Source organism: Zootoca vivipara, chromosome 5, assembly GCF_965207765.1.
Source record: "Zootoca vivipara chromosome 5, rZooViv2.hap1.1, whole genome shotgun sequence".
NCBI classification, from domain to species: Eukaryota; Metazoa; Chordata; class Lepidosauria; order Squamata; family Lacertidae; genus Zootoca; species Zootoca vivipara.
In genome coordinates, this window is record NC_142588.1 from 16,816,538 (window position 1) to 16,834,438 (window position 17,901).

Below are 17,901 nucleotides of genomic sequence, written 5' to 3' on the forward strand. Positions count from 1 at the left end.
GGAGGAAACGCTTAAAAGGGCCCGAGCCCGCCGGATGGCTGTTCAGTTCCGGGCGCTTTTACGCACAGAGACGCACGCGCGCTTGCCTGCCTGCCTTTTGAGTGACCGCGCCGAAGTTTGGCTCCGTTTCCAGCCACCGCAGGAGGACTGCTGCCTGGTGTCGTCTGCCCGTCCTTCCCTTCTTCCACGCCGACAAGCCGCAGCGATGTTGGCGCTCAGCTCTGCCCGCCGCCTGATGCTGCTCCTGGGGCAGTCTCAACAGTGCCGGGCCGCCGCTGCCTCCGGGGACCTGCTGCTGCTGCAGGTCTCCTCCGAGGGCGCCCTGAGCCGTGCCTGCCGCCGTGCCTGCAGCAGCCACAAGCGCGGCGACAGCGACGACAACCCGCTGGTCTACTTGGACGTGGGAGCGGACAACCAGCCCCTCGGCCGGGTCGTGTTGGAGGTACGCGCCGCTTCCTCTTCCCTGGGCTCCTTAAGCTGGGAGCGCGGGGTTGGCGCCTTCCCGCGTCCCTGAGGTGCCCTTGGAGCTTTTCGGGGAGGGCAGCCGAACTTGTTTTGTTTATTTATTGCATTTGGAGACCGCTTTTTCTTCCCAGGAGCTCAATGGCTCTCCTCTTCCTCCGATTTCATCCCCACAACCACCCCGTGAGGTGGGTTAGGCAGAGAGACGGTGGCTGGCCCAAGGTCACCCAGTGAACTTAATGGATGAGTGAGGATTTGAACCCTGGTGCCCCCATATCCAGTTCTCTAACCGTCAGGGGCTTAGCCTTGCCTGTAAAAGCGTTGCTAACAGACATCATTGCTTTGTTGTTGTTTAAGGGATAAAGTAAAGGACACTTTATCAAAACTCTGCAGCTTGGAAGTGAGTTCTTCTCACTTTGCAAGGAGGAGGCAAGAAAGCCACCACCTGTTGATTTTAGTCTGCTTGTTACAGTTCAGTTGTTAAATATTTTTAGGGCTAATGCCCTCTCCCTCACCATCAGCAAAGCTCTTGTGTTTATAAAACAAACAGGGTGAAAGTTCTTTTAACTCAGATTGTTGCATTTCTTCAGGAAAAAATGGGACCCAAAATATAGAAACCTAGAGAATACCCATTAAGCTTTTCTACGTCTTAAGAGTGTGGCCTTGACTATTCATTGCTTTTTTCAAGGTGCCTTTTTTTGGATGTCTCCTTGAGCCAAGGGCCTTTGGCACTTACTTAGAATAAATCAACTTGCTTTGTTCTAAGCAAATGGGCTGTAAACATGATTTAGCAATTAAGGATTTAGTTGATGAAAATATGGGTCCTTCATCCCCTTTTGATGTATTTGTCAATGCCAATATAAATATATTCCAAGATAAAGGTTAACCCCATTCCTCCTCAACAGAGTTCTCCTGGGGGAGGTTTACTTGTTGGAGGCAGAGACTAAGATTCAGTACTGGCATTTCTCCAGGGAAAAGGGAATTCTGTAACATTTGGCAATTACAGAGAACCCTTCTTGGCATAACCTTTGCTGTAGGAGCTTGACACAGCCATTGGATGGCACCTTTTGAATTTGTTCACTACTATCTCAAAACCATGAACTCATATTTGTGTCAAGACAACTTAATCAGGAATTAATTGAGTTCAGGTTCCGGCATGTGCCCTTCAAATGGGAAATATAATATTTTTATTAGAATTGTAAATTCTTATCTATTCTAAAGATGCTTTTTCTGGGGGAGGGGAATCCCTCCCCCAAACGGACCGCTAGTCTGAAATGAATTCCTTTGGCAAGCTTAATTTAGTGGCTTACATTGAGAGTAAGAGAGAAAGTGATATCTGTGTAATAGAATTTGGGGGAGAACTGTATTGGACAGGATAAAAGAAGTTGTTGAAGGTGTTTGGTCCCTCACTTATTAATTGGAGACCTCAGGGTCCTTCTCTTTTCAGGGTGTATAGCAAAGATCCCACAGCTACACCAAAGAGAGATGCTATTTTTCCTCACTGACAACTCCACTTATTGCTGACATCACCTGGAGTCTTTGATTTAATATTCCAATAGGGATTATTGGACAACAAATCTTACATAGACTAGAAATGTGGTTGCAATGTTGGTCCTAAAGAAAATGAAGAAGGGAAGGAAGTAATATTTTTTTCTTTTGGATCAAATAACCTTCAAAATATTAGGTGCAAACTGCAGGACTTGAGTGTTTGTGGGAAATAGTAAAGTTGATGTTGTACTAACTAGGGCAATGCTTTTATCTATCCGAGTCCCCGCTCATTTTTCAGATGAAGCAACCATTCCTGTCTGAGTCAACATGGTGTTATCAGAAAAGAGGAGCCAAAATGAGCAACTCCCCTATGAGGAAAGGTTGCATGATTTGGGACTTTTTAAGTTTAGAGAAATGGGACGCGGGTGGCGCTGTGGGTTAAACCACTGAGCCTAGGGCTTGCCGATCAGAAGGTTGGTGGTTTGAATCCCCACAACGGGGTCAGCTCCTGTTGCTCGGTCCCAGCTCCTGCCAACCTACCGGTAGCAGTTCGAAAGCACGTCAAAGTGCAAGTAGATAAATAGGTAAGCGGGAAGGTAAACAGCATTTCCGTGTGCTGCTCTGGTTCGCCAGAAGTGGCTTTGTCATGCTGGCCACATGACCTGGAAGCTGTACACAGGCTCCCTCAGCCAGTAAAGCAAGATGAGCGCCACAACCCCAGAGTTGGTCACGACTGGACCCTAATGGTCAGGGGTCCTTTTACATTTACCTTTAAGTTTAGAGGAAAGGCAAGCAAGAGGTGATGTGACTGAAGTGTCTAAAGTTATGCATGGAGAGAGTGGCTAGAGAAAAGTTTTTCTCCATCTGACATTGGAACTCATGGGCATCCAATTGTGGGAGATTCAGAACAGATAAAAGCACATCTTCATGCAGCACATGGGCTATGGAACTTGTTCTCCCAGGAGGTAGTGATGGCCGCCAACTTGGATGGCTTTAAAAGAGGATTAGACAAATTAATGGCTACTAGCCATGATGGCTGTGCTCCACCTCCACAGTCAGAGGAAGCAAGGTTCCCAAATACCAGTTGCTGGGAACCACAGGAGAGGAGAGTGCTCTTGTGCTCATGTTCTGCTCCCCAATTTCCCACAGGCATCTCTGGTTGACCACTGTGAGAACAGGATGTGGGGTTAGATCCAGCAGGGTCTTCTTATGTTGTGTACCCATTATACCTTTTATGATAAGGGTAGTACAAATATTGTGGTCTAGAAATGTTTGCTCTAAACAACTAAATTGTTCCAAGGATATTTATGGAGATGGTAGGAGAAGACAAACAGGTGCAGTAGCTTTTTTCCAATTCTTCTGAGATAGCCTGGACATTATAAAGGATATCTCAAAGATATCTCCAAGCTTGGTTGCATATGACAAGTCAAAATCACTTCTATGTAAACAGGAGCAGAAGCTTTTTGAGAGCCAATTCTTTTTTACTCCATAGTATCTCTGTGCCCCAAATCCGATGTTCACAAATTTGAGGTTCCCAAAAGCACAGATGTGTTGGAAGGCAGGCATATGTGTTAAAAAAAATATTACTAGGCTACACTTGTAGGTTGCAAGTCTGAGCAGCTGACACTTGAAGTAACTGTCAGTGATCTGATTAAGCTCATATGCACATAGAGATGGTGTTGTATACAAATTGGTTCTCCTTTGTTTTTTCCATGTACCTTTCTAGATGATCTTAAATGCTTGCCAAGTCATGCATATGGGAATCTTTTGGGAAGGTTATGTGGGAGAAGCATTCCATTGTAATCTTCCCACAAGCAATTACATGCAGGATCACTTCCAAGAACCATGAGTGTTAAATCCCTGTGTCATTAAATTGACCTAATGACACCATCAGGTGATTGTGAGTAGGCTTACAGACAACATCACATGATGTCACAGGTCAGAGGCAAGGGTGTTCAGAAGAATAAAACAGTTATACATTGGGCTAGGGCTGCTTCTTCTGTCATTGCAAGCATCTTTAACAACTCCTTCTCCAGTGCAATCTACAGTACTTAACTGATGAAAGGATAATGCAGTAAAATTCCATGTTGTGAAATTTCTACACTGTGTGTGTAGATCTTCACACATGATTTGTTGCCCTTTGCCCTTCCTCTTCCTTTTTAGTTTCAAACTGAAAGTACTGGTTTTTTTAAAAAAATATGAGCTGTTTGTAATAGGCTTTCTGAATGTGTCAGAGAATTTGGAAGTTGGTGAATGCTGGTAGAGCTCTGGTTTCTAGTAATTCTGCTGAGCTGAATAATTTTTCGTAGAATTGTAAAGCAGGTACTTGGTGCAGGTTAGATTTTTATGCTTTTAGCTAATACTGTGGTATTTTGTGTTTTTGTAAAAAAAGAAAAAAAGAATGGATTTTATACAGTATTTTATATTACATTGGATAATGTGTTCTCTCTCTCTCTCTCTCTTCCTAATAGCTGAAAGCTGATGTGGTGCCAAAGACTGCAGGTAAGAATACTTTTGCCAGTTCCTTATTGAATTTTCAGGGTTATGTAATGTTGGCAAGAAAAATGAAGGGAAATTGAAATGCTTTTTCCGAAACAAAAATAGTGTCTTAAAGTTAGTCAACAAGGTGGTTGCAGGGAAGGAGTGTAAAGGAGATCAATTTATTTCACTTTATCTTCCCTGTTTGTAGCACAGATCTTTTCCAGGTTTGCAGGTTTGTAGCACAGATCTTTTCCAGGTTTTGTGTATTACCGGTATGTACTCCCAACTTTCTGGAATCCTAAAATTATGAGAGTTGTTGAGCAAGCAAAGTTAATATTTTACATAAACTTGAGAGTTTTCACTTGAATAATTGATTCTACTCTGCTCCTACCCAAAGTTGATCTTTTCGTTTCTTGCTGTGTTTGCTTATCCATACTTGCCTTTTGCCCTGCTCTTTCCAGGCACATGGCCTCTCTTAAAAGCTCTGTGTCCAAGCTGCTGCTGCTGCTGCTGCTGTTCTTTTGCCCCAAGCTTTCCCTGCAAAACCAGCTCTTTTAGCATTCAGTTGGAGCAAATATCAATTCATGTTTTCTGTGGATTACTGTTTGTTCTGATTGAGCTTTAAAGGGAGGGTTTCTGATTGAGCTTTAAAGGGAGGGTTTTCTTGGGGAAAGCTCTGGAGCAAAAAAGAAGAGTTGCTTGGACATGGAGCTTTAAAGGAACATTATCTGTATGAACATGCACTCACATCCTTGTTTCATAGTGTGGTTAAGAGCGGTAGACTCGTAATCTGGGTAACCAGGTTCGTGTCTCCGCTCCTCCACATGCAGCTGCTGGGTGACCTTGGGCTAGTCACACTTCTCTGAAGTCTCTCAGCCCCACTCACCTCAGAGTGTTTGTTGTGGGGGAGGAAGGGAAAGGAGAATGTTAGCCACTTTGAGACTCCTTCGGCTAGTGATAAAGCGGGATATCAAATCCAAACTACTACTCTTCTTCTTCATGACGTGACCAAGGCTACAACCCTATACCCATTCTTCCTGGGAGTAAACCTCACTGGACTCAGTGGGATTTAATTTCTGAGTAGACATATATAGGATTGTGCTTTAAATCAAGTTCAAGTAGACCAGGCACCCCCAAACTGCGGCCCTCCAGATGTTTTGGCCTACATCTCCCATGATCCCTAGTTAACAGGCCCAGTGGTCGGGGAAGATGAGAATTGTAGTCCAAAACATCTGGAGGGCTGAAGTTTGGGGATGCCTGAAGTAGACCAACTTGTTTAATTGAGCAGCTGTAATTGTGAGGCCTAGTTTCTCATCATTCTGTGAGTCTGTGTGTCCATCGCTTCATTGCTGTTGATTTTAGCTGGGCAAAAATACTAGCCCAAATCCAGCATCTTTTTATATTGGAATCCTGCACATGCAAGAGTTTCCTGTGCTCACTGGAGAGTGCCTGTGTGCTTGCATAATTTTCCCTCTTGCGGAAGACAAAAGAATCCCTAAATCCTGGCAACTATAAAATTTTTAGAGGCAAGTAAGAATTTCCAAGAAGGGTAATTACAGCCCAGCTGTATAGTGCCTATCTATTGGCACTATTGGCAAATATATTTAAGAATAAACAATACTGTGATCAAGAGCTTCATGGTATGCCTAAAATATTACCACGAACTGCACTAGGATTCTGCTGACAACTCTTTGTTGTCTGCAGTCCTTCATTCTTCATGGGATGCCTTGGTCCAGGCCCATCTAGAGTTGTCTTAGTGTGTGGTGCAGGAAGTGTCTGTGCAACAGGGTGCTGTGGGCATCCTTTTAGGCCTGAGTGCCATTGCACCCCAATACCTGTTTTCCCCTCAGGTGGTAAGCCTGTTTCTGAGTTGGGGTCTACAGTTGGGGATTGACATGATGGAATACATATGGAAAACTAGCGCCCTAGAGAGACATGCAGCCTCCCACCACAACCTGAAGCAATATAGTCCTAACATGAGTTTGCTGCCTTTCCTCCTCCATTGAACCTGAAGCTCTGTTGAAGCTTGTGAAGTTGCACAGAGTTGATGTCAGCTGTTTGCATGCCTAAAATGCCAAGGCCCTTTTGCCATTACAAAGTTTAGGTATGCAAATCTCAGCAACCAGGAATGGCAGGAAGAGGTTTATAGTAAATGTAGAAATCATTGCACACACCCCTGGTATAATATCCCCCCCCCCTAAAAAAAAATCTTTCTAAAAATCTGTTCAGAATATGGCATTGAAGCACATTCTGTTGGATGGATTGTGTTATCATTGCTTGTATAGCTGTACAAAGTGTTTTGCCATGGTTGTCAAGCTTCCTTGTTAGTAACAATGCTGCCTTCTCCCCTTTCCACCCCCAGAAAATTTTAGAGCGCTGTGCACTGGAGAAAAGGGCTTCGGATACAAAGGATCCACCTTTCACCGAGTGATTCCTTCTTTTATGTGCCAGGTAATTAAACTGGAGGTTTCTACTAAGCCACTTGAAGTTTTGAAAGAGCAGCTGAGGTGTAATTGGAAGAAATGCAATTATCAGGAAAAAGCCTTTGCTGCAGCACTGGAAAGTTCTTGCATTGTATCCCTGTGTTCAGCAGCTGTCAAGTTGCCATGTAATAGTCTTGTGAATTCTCAGAAAGTCAGTATACCTGGGTGGTGAAGCTAGCATCTTACAGAAGGCAAACTGGCAGCTTCTGCAGGTGAACTCTTTCAACCAGCTGTGGAGAGTTGTCTGTCTTAGGAGTTCAGCTCTATAAGGGATCCACTTTGCATGTTCATGGATAACCTGGTTGCTAAATCATTCACAGACTACCTGAATCAGGGTCAGGATTTAATATGTAGCAGGGAAGGTCCTTTATGGCAACCGTGTTGAAAATCAGTCCCAGCAGACAGACGTGCGAATCAAAATAAAAGGGAGGTGGAAAACGGGATGAGAGATACTTTGTCAACCACTGGCTAAACCAGGACTTGAAGGAAAATCACTGCTCAAAGTGCTGTCCTTCAGCCACCAGGCACAATCAAATGAGAGAGATGGAGCATCAGTAACAGAGGCAGGACGCCTTCATTTCCCAAGGAATGAAATGAATGACTTTCTTTTGTTTTCTGTCGTGTCCTTTCTCCAAGGACCTCTGGGTGGTTGAGCAAATAGCAGTGAATTTCACTAGGGCGAAGACGGGACTTTAAAAGCTGCAATTTACAGTGAAGGCTGGAAGCTGCAATTGGTGTAGTTAAAATTTAATTCCACCTTAAATGAAGGGATAGGCAGATCCCAATATTCCCCTTCCCTGTGTTTACCTCCATGATTTCTATACTCACTGGAACCTCCACAAGCAGTTTAAGCAATGTTTGGGGATGGGGTGCTGTTTGTTAACTGCATCTCTGGTGTAGTGTTTTCTGCCAATATGTGGCATTTCAAATGCAGGAAATGAGTATATCAGAGTATTATTTCAACACTCCATCTGAAAAGATTTATACATCTAGAAAGTTGGTACTGTGGATGCTTAGAAAATTATTGTTTAATATGAGTAAATAACAGGTGTTGCCCAGTTTGCTTTGGGGGAAGCCTTATGAAAACAATCCTAGTCTGCTTTACCTCTGATAAACCAAATGGCTGTCTCACTAAAGGGACCATTTGTTAGGAAAAGGGTTGACTGTTTGTGTGGGATTATAATGAGCTTTATCTTGTCCTTGATCTCTGACATCATCTTCATTAGTGTTTGCATTAATAGAATAAATATTTGAAAAAGAAATATCACAGGTGTCTTTTAACTAAACCAAACCTGGAAAGAGTATACATTTTTGTTGTATTGTTGGAGTTAAATTGGCTGAGTCAGCAAAATGTTTACCTTGAAGCGTGTGTGAGGTGGCAGTTCCTTCTAATTTGGATGCAGATTCATCCCAAATTTCTGTAAATAAGGCACAAGGGATTTTAGTTACACCCAGAATGGTGGAAAACCTGTGAACCTCGGTCAGGATGGCCAATGGTTAGGGATGATAGGGGTTGCAGTTCAACAGAAGGAGGCACCAGTTTCCTAGATTTAAAGAAAGGAGACAGAGTTAAATCTGAGTATCTTCTTTGCTGTGGTCTAGAGAATTGTGGTTTTTCCTCTTGCACATAGTGGGTGCATTTCAACTATGTATGTAGCCAAATGACTTTGAATGCATTTGAGATGAAAGCCCTTAAAATAATTACATCTTGAGTAACTGGGCTTCAGGTTCTTGGAAACCAAACAATCTGGAAAGAAGCAAGACCGTATTCCTGTTCTACTCAAGCCTTAAACCTTCCCTTCTTTTCTTTTCTTGGGGGGGGGGATAATTCTTCCACAGCTGCGTTCTTTTTCTTCCTCATCTAAGGCAGCATAGGACTGACAGTGGTGCCTGGTTAGGGTTAGGGACAAATATCTAAACTGTTTAATGATGGGCTGGAACCAAAGTGTCTATTTTCCTTGTTTGCAGGACGTGATGTTGGAGGGAAAGAGTAGCTCTTACTTGCAAATAGTCTTCCTTCATAGTGTTGAAATAAGAAGGAATATTTGTCAGTAGGTGCTTGTGTCACAGTAGCTATGACAAGCTTGTTCCTAACTCCTGCCTCTTATCTCCCTCCCACAGATTCTCAGGAGGTAATATTTTGAGTTTATGATGTAAAGTTCTCCAAGCAGGCATCTGATCTTAAGCCTCTCTTATGATTGTGACATTCATTTTCTAAACTCGTAGTATGAATGCCTGTCATTTCATAACTAAAATGTGAAGTCACCGTGACGTAGCTAATTGGCAAAGTTCGAGGTACTGAACCTTGACAATTTAAATGCTCCTAAATTATAGGGTGTGCTTTCGCACTTGTTCAGGTATAACCAAGGGATTGATGTAATTTATTATTTCCCAGTTCCTTCCAAGCATAACCACTGTTAATCATCTTAGGAACCTTTTTTCCTCTAAATGAAAGTGTACTAGTTTTTCATTGGGGCATGACGGCGGCGACCCTGCGACAACAAGCACGTGGTTTTTCAGTAGCAGTTTTTGATCTTTCCTGGGGTACAAAGTTGTTGTTGTGACATGCTCCAAAGTCCTTGTAGGTGCATTAATCAGGCCAGCATTTCCCAACCTGTTGCCTTCCAGGTGATGTTAGAGTACAGTTCCCATCACCCCACCACCACCAGCATGGCCAATGGTCAGGAATGATGACAGCTAGGGCTGGGCGATATTGGATTTCCAACATTGCGGTATATCGCCAGCCAAATGTTGCAGTTTGGCGATCAACTGCAATGATGAAAAAAAGCTGCATTGGGAGATTGGCAACGGCTGTAGTTTTCAGCTACATTAAAAAGAAAGAAGCAGCAGAATCCTAGGTTTACATGTTCTGTAACTGCTGCTATGGAATATATCTTCTTGGTGTGCTTTTCTCTGCATGGTAACAAATAGTCACTGTGCAGTGGTCTAACAATTGTCAGCTAGAATGAATACATGGCCCTGTTTGCATACGACACACCCGTAAACTTCACGGCTGGTTGGGGATTTGAACCCCAGTCAGGTCAACACCATGTCAGCAACTGATGATACTTTCTTAAAACACTTTAAATATATTGTTTTAGTAGTTCTTAAGAATAACCTTGTCAGGTATGTAAGTGTTCTCACTGTTGGAGCAGGTGGGAGGCAAAGGGTAGAGGTTTGCTTAGTGCAGGCATAGGCAAACTCGGCCCTCCGGATGTTTTGGGACAATAATAATAATAATTAATAATAATAATTTTTTTATTTATACCCCGCCCTCCCCAGTCAAAAACCGGGCTCAGGGCGGCTGACACCAACAGAATTACAATAAAACATAAAAACAATTAATTTAAATACAGATTTAAATACAGTATTAAAATTTAAAGTGCAGCCTCATTTCAAGTAGTCCATAAATCCAAGCCATGAGGGAGGAAAACACAGGGGTCAGGCTGAGTCTAACCCAAAGGCCAGGCGGAACAGCTCTGTCTTGCAGGCCCTGTGGAAAGATGACAAATCCCGCAGGGCCCTGGTCTCCTGGGAAAGAGCGTTCCACCAGGTTGGGGCCAGTACTGAAAAGGCCCTGGCTCTAGTAGAGGCCAATCTAGCCATCTTATGACTCAGGATCTCCAGAATATTATTGTTTGTGGACCTTAAGGTCCTCCGCGGGGCATACCAGGAGAGGCGGTCCCGTAGGTACGAGGGTCCCAAGTCGCATAGGGCTTTAAAGGTCAAAACCAGCACCTTAAACCTGATCCTGTACTCCACCGGGAGCCAGTGCAGCTGGTAAAGCACTGGATGAATGTGATCCCGCGGCCGGGACCCTGTAAGGAGCCTCGCTGCGGCATTCTGCACCCGCTGGAGTTTCTGGGTCAATTTTAAGGGCAGCCCCGCGTAGAGCGAGTTACAATAATCAAGCCTGGAGGTGACCGTTGCATGGATCACTGTGGCCAGATCGGGGCGAGAGAGGTAAGGGACCAACTGCTTGATGCGGCGGCTCCCATCATCCCTAGCTAACAGGGCCAGTGGTCAGGGATGATGGGAGCTGTAGTCCCAAAACATCTGGAGGGCCGAGTTTGCCTATGCCTGGCTTAGTGGGTCCAAGGCTGAAGTGAGATTTGAAGTGTGAACTAACCTCATTTGTAGGCCATTCTCCTAACCACCTTGAGGCGCTAGCAACTCTTATGTTTAAAACCACTTTAAATACAGTATTTTGTATTGTATGTACTATCTGGCCATACGTTAGTCAGCTAGAACAGGCATATATTGCTATGTGTATGTACTTTGACAAAACTTGTATCCCTTCCAGGGTGGCGACTTTACAAATCACAACGGAACAGGTGGCAAATCAATATACGGTAGTCGGTTTCCTGATGAAAACTTCACCCTTAAACATATCGGACCAGGTAAGCAAAGTTTCCCTTCTCATATTTCTGTTTTTTTGCATGTTCCGTTTGCATAAAGGGATGGTGGAGGTAGGGCAGGCCTACGCTTGAATTTCCAAGCCTATGTTGAAGTTGTTGATTGTATGACCAGCTTCTGAGAATGACTAGGGCATTTCTGGGCCTCACGCCAATGTCTGAAGTAGATTATGGAAATCTGATAAAGATTTATTTGCATTGGTATGTTAAGTCTCAAGTTCTAGGACAGAGCTTTTAAACAAACATAATTAAAACTCCATATTGTAGCCAGGTATTGGTAATTTGAAACTATTGTCACTTATTAGTTGTGTTGAAATTGACAGCCACGATTTCCCAAAAGCTCAAGACTGTGTGAGTTTGTTACTCTTGTTCCATAGCGAAAGAAAGAGATGGCACAGGGCAATATTCATATGCTCCTTTCATCCTCAGAATTACCCCATCAAAAAGTAGTACTGTAGTTAAGTTGCACAGTTCTGTCTCCAATAGGCTATTCTGTCTCGGATATGCTATTCATCCTTTTAACATCTACATTATCTACATTGTTTAATTAGAACAGGCTATGTGTGTGGTGTTGCCATTTGCCAAGCTGAGCTTGTTGTTTAGTCGTTTAGTCGTGTCCGACTCTTTGTGACCCCATGGACCATAGCACGCCAGGCACTCCTGTCTTCCACTGCCTCCCGCAGTTTGGTCAAACTCATGCTCGTAGCTTCGAGAACACTGTCCAACCATCTCGTCCTCTGTCGTCCCCTTCTCCTAGTGCCCTCAATCTTTCCCAACATCAGGGTCTTTTCCAGGGAGTCTTCTCTTCTCATGAGGTGGCCAAAGTATTGGAGCCTCAGCTTCACGATCTGTCCTTCCAGTGAGCACTCAGGGCTGATTTCCTTCAGAATGGATAGGTTTGATCTTCTTGCAGTCCAGGGGACTCTCAAGAGTCTCCTCCAGCACCATAATTCAAAAGCATCAATTCTTCGGCGATCAGCCTTCTTTATGGTCCAGCTCTCACTTCCATACATCACTACTGGGAAAACCATAGCTTTAACTATACGGACCTTTGTTGGCAAGGTGATGTCTCTGCTTTTTAAGATGCTGTCTAGGTTTGTCATTGCTTTTCTCCCAAGAAGCAGGCGTCTTTTAATTTCGTGACTATAATGGTCCCATTCAGAATGAGGGTGATGCTTAGGATTTGTCAAAAAGCAATAGAGTCTGCCAGTTTATAGACAAGTGGGAAGAGGTAACCTTGGATTCCTGGCGAAGGGGATAGAATTAATGGGTCCCTCTTGCGGAAATTCTCTCATAAACCAGAGCCAGTGTCTGATTCTTCCAGTACAATATCAGATCTTTTACTGGATGCTTACAATGGCATGTTTTGTGAACTCTCAGTGGAATAGCATTCTCTTGTTTTTTTCAAATGCAGGACCTAAAACAAAGAGGAGGCTTCATGCAGAAACTCCTTGAATGGCCTGTTAGGGGTTTGTTTGTTTTTTGTTCTGTGTTATTGTACAGTGAAGTTACATTGCTGTCTTGATGTTGTTGCAGGTGTTCTCTCAATGGCCAACGCTGGACCCAACACTAATGGATCTCAGTTCTTCATTTGCACAGCTAAAACTGATTGGTAAGCATTCTGCAAACATACATGTGGGAAGGGCTTGTGTTTATAACTAAGCTTTCTCAAAGCGTGGCAAATTGCACATGTTTGTGTTCCCTGCAAAGGAGCATGATGGAAGCAGATGGAATTGTATAGGTTGTGAAAATGCCCTATAGGAGCTTTATACATTTTAATAAGCAGTTAAGCTATTGCTTTAGAGGGAAGTGAGAGGCAGATGAGGACCATCAACCTGAGAAGGTAACCTATCTAGGAGAAAGGGAAACTCTGATCCTAAACCTCCTTTGCCTTGTGGGATATCTTTCGGAGAAGAAAAGGCTAAGTAGCAAATCCTACATAAATCTAGAGTAGAGTCCCTTAGACGGTTGAATGGCGCCTTCTACGCTTCCTTCTGGCAACTTTCGCAGCCAAGCTGGTGCCAAATGTATTGCTCTGCTTTCCTTTGAACCACATCAGTGAGGCCAAGAGGGGGTTCTTGTTATCTGGGCAGCCCAGGACCTCCAGACACACTGCCCAGGCTTGTGCCCCAGGAAAGGACCCTGCTATTACAGTGGTTTGACTTCACTCCCAGCAACACACTCAATTATTTCTTGAGACAGACTGATTCCAACAACAACAAAAGCTGTTGCACTGGCTCTGGCTAATTTCCATTTAGAAGTGAGCTGTGTGCCTCCTCAAGTGCTTCCTGTAAGCTCTGATTTTAAGTTAGAAAACATTAAACAGTACAGGATTAGATTTTTTTTAACGTAAAGTAGAACTCTTCTGTTAATTGTGAATAATGGTCCCATTCAGAATGAGGGTGATGTCCCATTCAGAATGAGGGTTACGCAAAAGCAGATAAGGAATGCAGCCACAAAAAGCCAGTATAAAGGCTACAAAGGAGATGTGTGGGTTGGAAAACATTCACCCAACCCCTAGAAAGCTCCATTTCTGCCCATAAACGTTTTGGTGCACCTGTAAGAGGAATAGCAAATATGTACTTGTATAGCAACATATTGAGAAGAGTCAGATAACTATAAGCCTCAACACTGTTATTTAATTCTGCCAAAGCGTAGATAGCATTGCTGTCTCCCATACGTAACTTTCCTACATGCCGAATGCATATTTGGAGGAAAACAGGCAGAGCACTGCATCATGTTTTCCTGCCTGCTAGTCAAACACTTAATGAGTACAAAGTCACTCCATCATCACATGTGGTGAATCAACGCAATATGCAAGTGAGAGAGGGCTAGAGGGCTAGAGTGACTTCAACTAACATAATGAGTGCATAAGAATGAAAATGCCTTGAGTTGCTTGCTGGCATTTGGTAGCCTTAGTACATGTCAGGTTCTGAGCCATAAGTGGTTGATTAGGCTAAACACTGTATTTGGGATTTGACAGGAGACCTCTGGTATTTTACCTGCTCTCTTAAGGGCTGGGTCAAATAACTTTGCACTGAATATGCAGACTTTAAATCATGTCTCACACTATCCATCAGCCTGTGTCAGTGCAAAAACATTTATGTAGAAGCGCAGTGTCCTCTTCTCACGGTCCAGTTCTCGCAGAGCATTCTAGGGTTAAATCTACATTGTCCACGGTTCTGTGATGCTCTAGCCTATCCACTGCCACTTTAAATTTAGTTTTGAAATAGTACATCTCTCCAAAGAAATGTATTCAGGGGGGAAAGCATGTTGTCTTTCCTCCCCACCCAATTTTAAGCCTTTGACTGAGTGTGTCTGGGTATATTTAATCTGAGAAAAGTCTTGCACCACCACCCCAGAAAGAAGTGGAGTAGAGCTTTCCAAAGATTGTTGGATCGGAAGGTGAGATGGAGCCCATTTGGACTACACTGAACTCAGAACTATTGAACTCTGAGTGCTGCACCAGTAGGGTTGAGCTGCAAGTTGTCTGCACATCCATCTGCTCAGAAATGCTATCTCTAAGCACAAGAGCCCTCAGCTGGGTCTCCAGCTGTTTTTGGACTACAATTCCAATCATCCCTGACCACTGGTCCTGCTAGGGATGATGGGAGTTGTAGTCCAAAAACAGTTGGAGACCCAAGTTTGGGAATCCCTGGATTAGATGTTAACAGCAGTGGCTTCTCAATGCCAAGCTGATTGCTAAGCTTCCTCCTGGTTTGGTGTGATTTTATTTTTAAATTGAGTGTATCTGGCATGGAATACTGTAGAACCTTTTCAGTAAGAAGAAAATTATCCTGTGTTTCAAGTCAACTCATTCTAGATTCCTTCCCATTCCTACTACAAGTGCAGAAGTAGCTCTGCAATTTTCTTTTGCCTTTGCACATTATTCTTGTTTGTATCACAGGCTGGATGGGAAGCATGTTGTGTTTGGCCACGTGAAGGAAGGGATGGAGATTGTGAAAAAAATCGAGAGCCTTGGCTCCAAAAGCGGGAAACCTTCAAAGAAGATTGTCATCACTGACTGTGGCGAGCTGAAATAAGTCAAGATGTGGGAGCCTCTGGCGAATCGTTGATGCAAAAAAAGGAATCTGCGTGAATTATTACTTGCACATTTCTCATCTGGATAAGACTTTGTACTGATAAGGATACTAACTCCTTGCTGAGCCATGATCAAGGACAATAGATGAAGAATTTCAGCTTGGAAAATTCATTTGATCTCACATGACCATATTCTGGGTTTTTTAGTTTTGTTTTTTAATTGTACTACTTTTTATTTAAGTGTTACACTGAAGGTTCTCTTCAGTGCTTTATAATGGAAAATACAAGAACAATGGTTCCTAGCAAAGATCTGCTAAGAATTCTCTGAAGTATCTTATAATCTGAGCTGGGAATCTTATAAGATTCTTAGTTAGAGGGGGGAGTAACTAAGTTTCTTACAATTTAAAGATTATCCTGTAGTCTGATTGAACTTGAACTCTATTTCAAATGAATGTATTAATGTATGATCTCCAGCTTCTGTGGAACGGCCATCAGAATATGGGTAGCTAAATGATTAACTGATGTGACTTGGGAGTTCAGCTGATTGATCAAGGTAACATAACGAACAGCACTCTTTCCCCTCCCCCTACTGAGAAAATACAACGGAAGGTGCTAAAGATCCACTTTATGCAAGGGGACACCAGTACTTGAAGTACATGGCATCAGTGGATTTCCTACTTCTAAATTTCTTCCAGTCTTGGACCATCTAGAACAGGCATCCCCAAACTGCGGCCCTCCAGATGTTTTGGCCTACAACTCCCATGATCCCTAGCTAACAGAACCAGTGGTCGGGGAAGATGGGAATTGTAGTCCAAAACATCTGGAGGGCCGAAGTTTGGGGATGCCTGATCTAGAACTTTTAACAAAGGGCAGAATTAACTAATAATTACTTTGACTGCTTAGAATGTAATGCTTGTGACATGCTAGTGTTAGGATTTGAATCTGGGAGCATGTTACCAAATCAGCCAGACATTCTGAAAGGAACTAGCCAGACCTACATAACATGTAACTGTGAACTTTTAAAATGGAGAATGGGAAGGCCTTTCTTCTTCTTATTATTATTATTATTATTATTATTATTATTATTATTATTATTATTATTATTTTATTTCCTCTACTGTGATGGATCCACTGTGATAGCATCTCACTGTATTCCAAATATAGTAGGTTTGATTTATGTAAGAGCTGGTATTAAATACGGTTTTTCTGTGCTTTGTCTTAAAACCAGAGTAAGTAGCTGAGAGAAGCTATGGAGATTGATAGAATAATGCAAGGAGGGAAAAGTTGAAGCAGTGGATTATTTATCCCACTTGCTTCACTCTCCAGTTATGGGATTGGAAGGTTCAGCTGAAGCAAGCTGAATTTAGGAAGAAATACTGAAATGATAAGGAGGCCCTCTGTACCATATTCTGGGTATATCTACAATAATTCTTGATACTGGAGGTATTGATAAGTCCCAGAGATCCTTGAATGTACCCCATACCAGTCACAGATCCTATAAGTTCCTATGGTACCCTGTGGGAAGGGGGGATGTTAAACCGATTTCTGTGGTGTAGGTATATCCTGAATCACAGGAAAAGTGACCGACATAATCAGTAGCATTGTCGCTTTCTCTCAGGTGTGTTCAAAATTCACTGCAGGCCAGCAGTGATGAACTTACGATCACAGGTACAGAGCAAGGAAGGATGGCTGAAACATCCTGAGATTCCCTGTGCTTGCACATGACTCTGAAATGGCCTGTTGAAACAAGCTGATAAGTCTGTGTTCTTGGAGCTGGCTCCTGCTTGTTGGCTTCTGTTGAGGGGGAAATGAAACAGGGAACCTCGCATGGTTCTTTTTAACCAGACCTACCTTTTTAATTTTTAAGTACATTATAGGGAGCTGATTCTGAGCATTTGGTATAGTAAATATATAAAATGTGAAATACCCTTCTATGATGTGAGTGTTTTTCCCATAGCAGGTTACATCTCTGCAGGTTGAAAATACTACTTTTTGCACTAGGCTCGTGCAGGCAGTGAAAGGTTAATTTAAAAACAAATAGGATACCCCCAGTCAATTGTTCTTGCGTTCTTTGAAGTATATTTGAAATACTAGCAATCTAAGTTGTTTGGCTTAGGTTGAGTATCAATAACTGGTATTTTTGTTACATGTTCTTTTTTGTATGTGTAAAGTCATTAAATACCTTTTTGTAAAAAGTGATGGTCAGTTTCCTTTCTAAGTACGAAGGCTAAAATAACTTGAGAAGAGGTACAAGAGCAGCTGCTTCTACTAGGTTTATTGGCATCCTGTTGTTGGACTATAGCAGGCATCCCCAATCTGTGGGCCTCCAGATGTTCTGGCCTACAACTCCCATGATCCCTAGCTAACAGGACCAGTGGTCAGGGATGATGGGAATTGTAGTCCAAAATATCGGGGGGGGGGGCAAAGGTTGGGGATGCCCGACTATAGCTTCCATCATCTCGGACCATTAGCCATGTTGACTGGAGATGGTGGGAGATGGTCCAACAACCTGTTAGAGCAGCGTTTCTCAA

At 43.1% G+C, this 17,901-nt stretch overlaps 1 protein-coding gene across 1 annotated transcript; it reads left to right on the forward strand.

Annotated features, from left to right (window-relative positions):
- Positions 1-19: 19 nt before the first annotated feature.
- On the forward strand, positions 20-17,569 carry PPIF (peptidylprolyl isomerase F). Its single transcript, XM_035138140.3, has 6 exons — positions 20-442; positions 4,422-4,452; positions 6,794-6,882; positions 11,218-11,314; positions 12,866-12,941; positions 15,237-17,569. Exons 1-6 carry the CDS (start codon positions 35-37, stop codon positions 15,370-15,372), a joined length of 837 nt encoding a protein of 278 aa, XP_034994031.3. The 5' UTR covers positions 20-34; the 3' UTR covers positions 15,373-17,569.
- The last annotated feature ends 332 nt before the right edge of the window (positions 17,570-17,901 follow it).

Bases quoted from the DNA above. Each gene is read 5' to 3' on its own strand.
- PPIF (XM_035138140.3), top strand. From the start codon at position 35: ATGGCTGTTCAGTTCCGGGCGCTTTTACGCACAGAGACGCACGCGCGC. The intron at 443-4,421 runs GTACGCGCCGCT...TCTTCCTAATAG, and splicing joins TCGGCCGGGTCGTGTTGGAG to CTGAAAGCTGATGTGGTGCC. The intron at 12,942-15,236 runs GTAAGCATTCTG...TTTGTATCACAG, and splicing joins TGCACAGCTAAAACTGATTG to GCTGGATGGGAAGCATGTTG.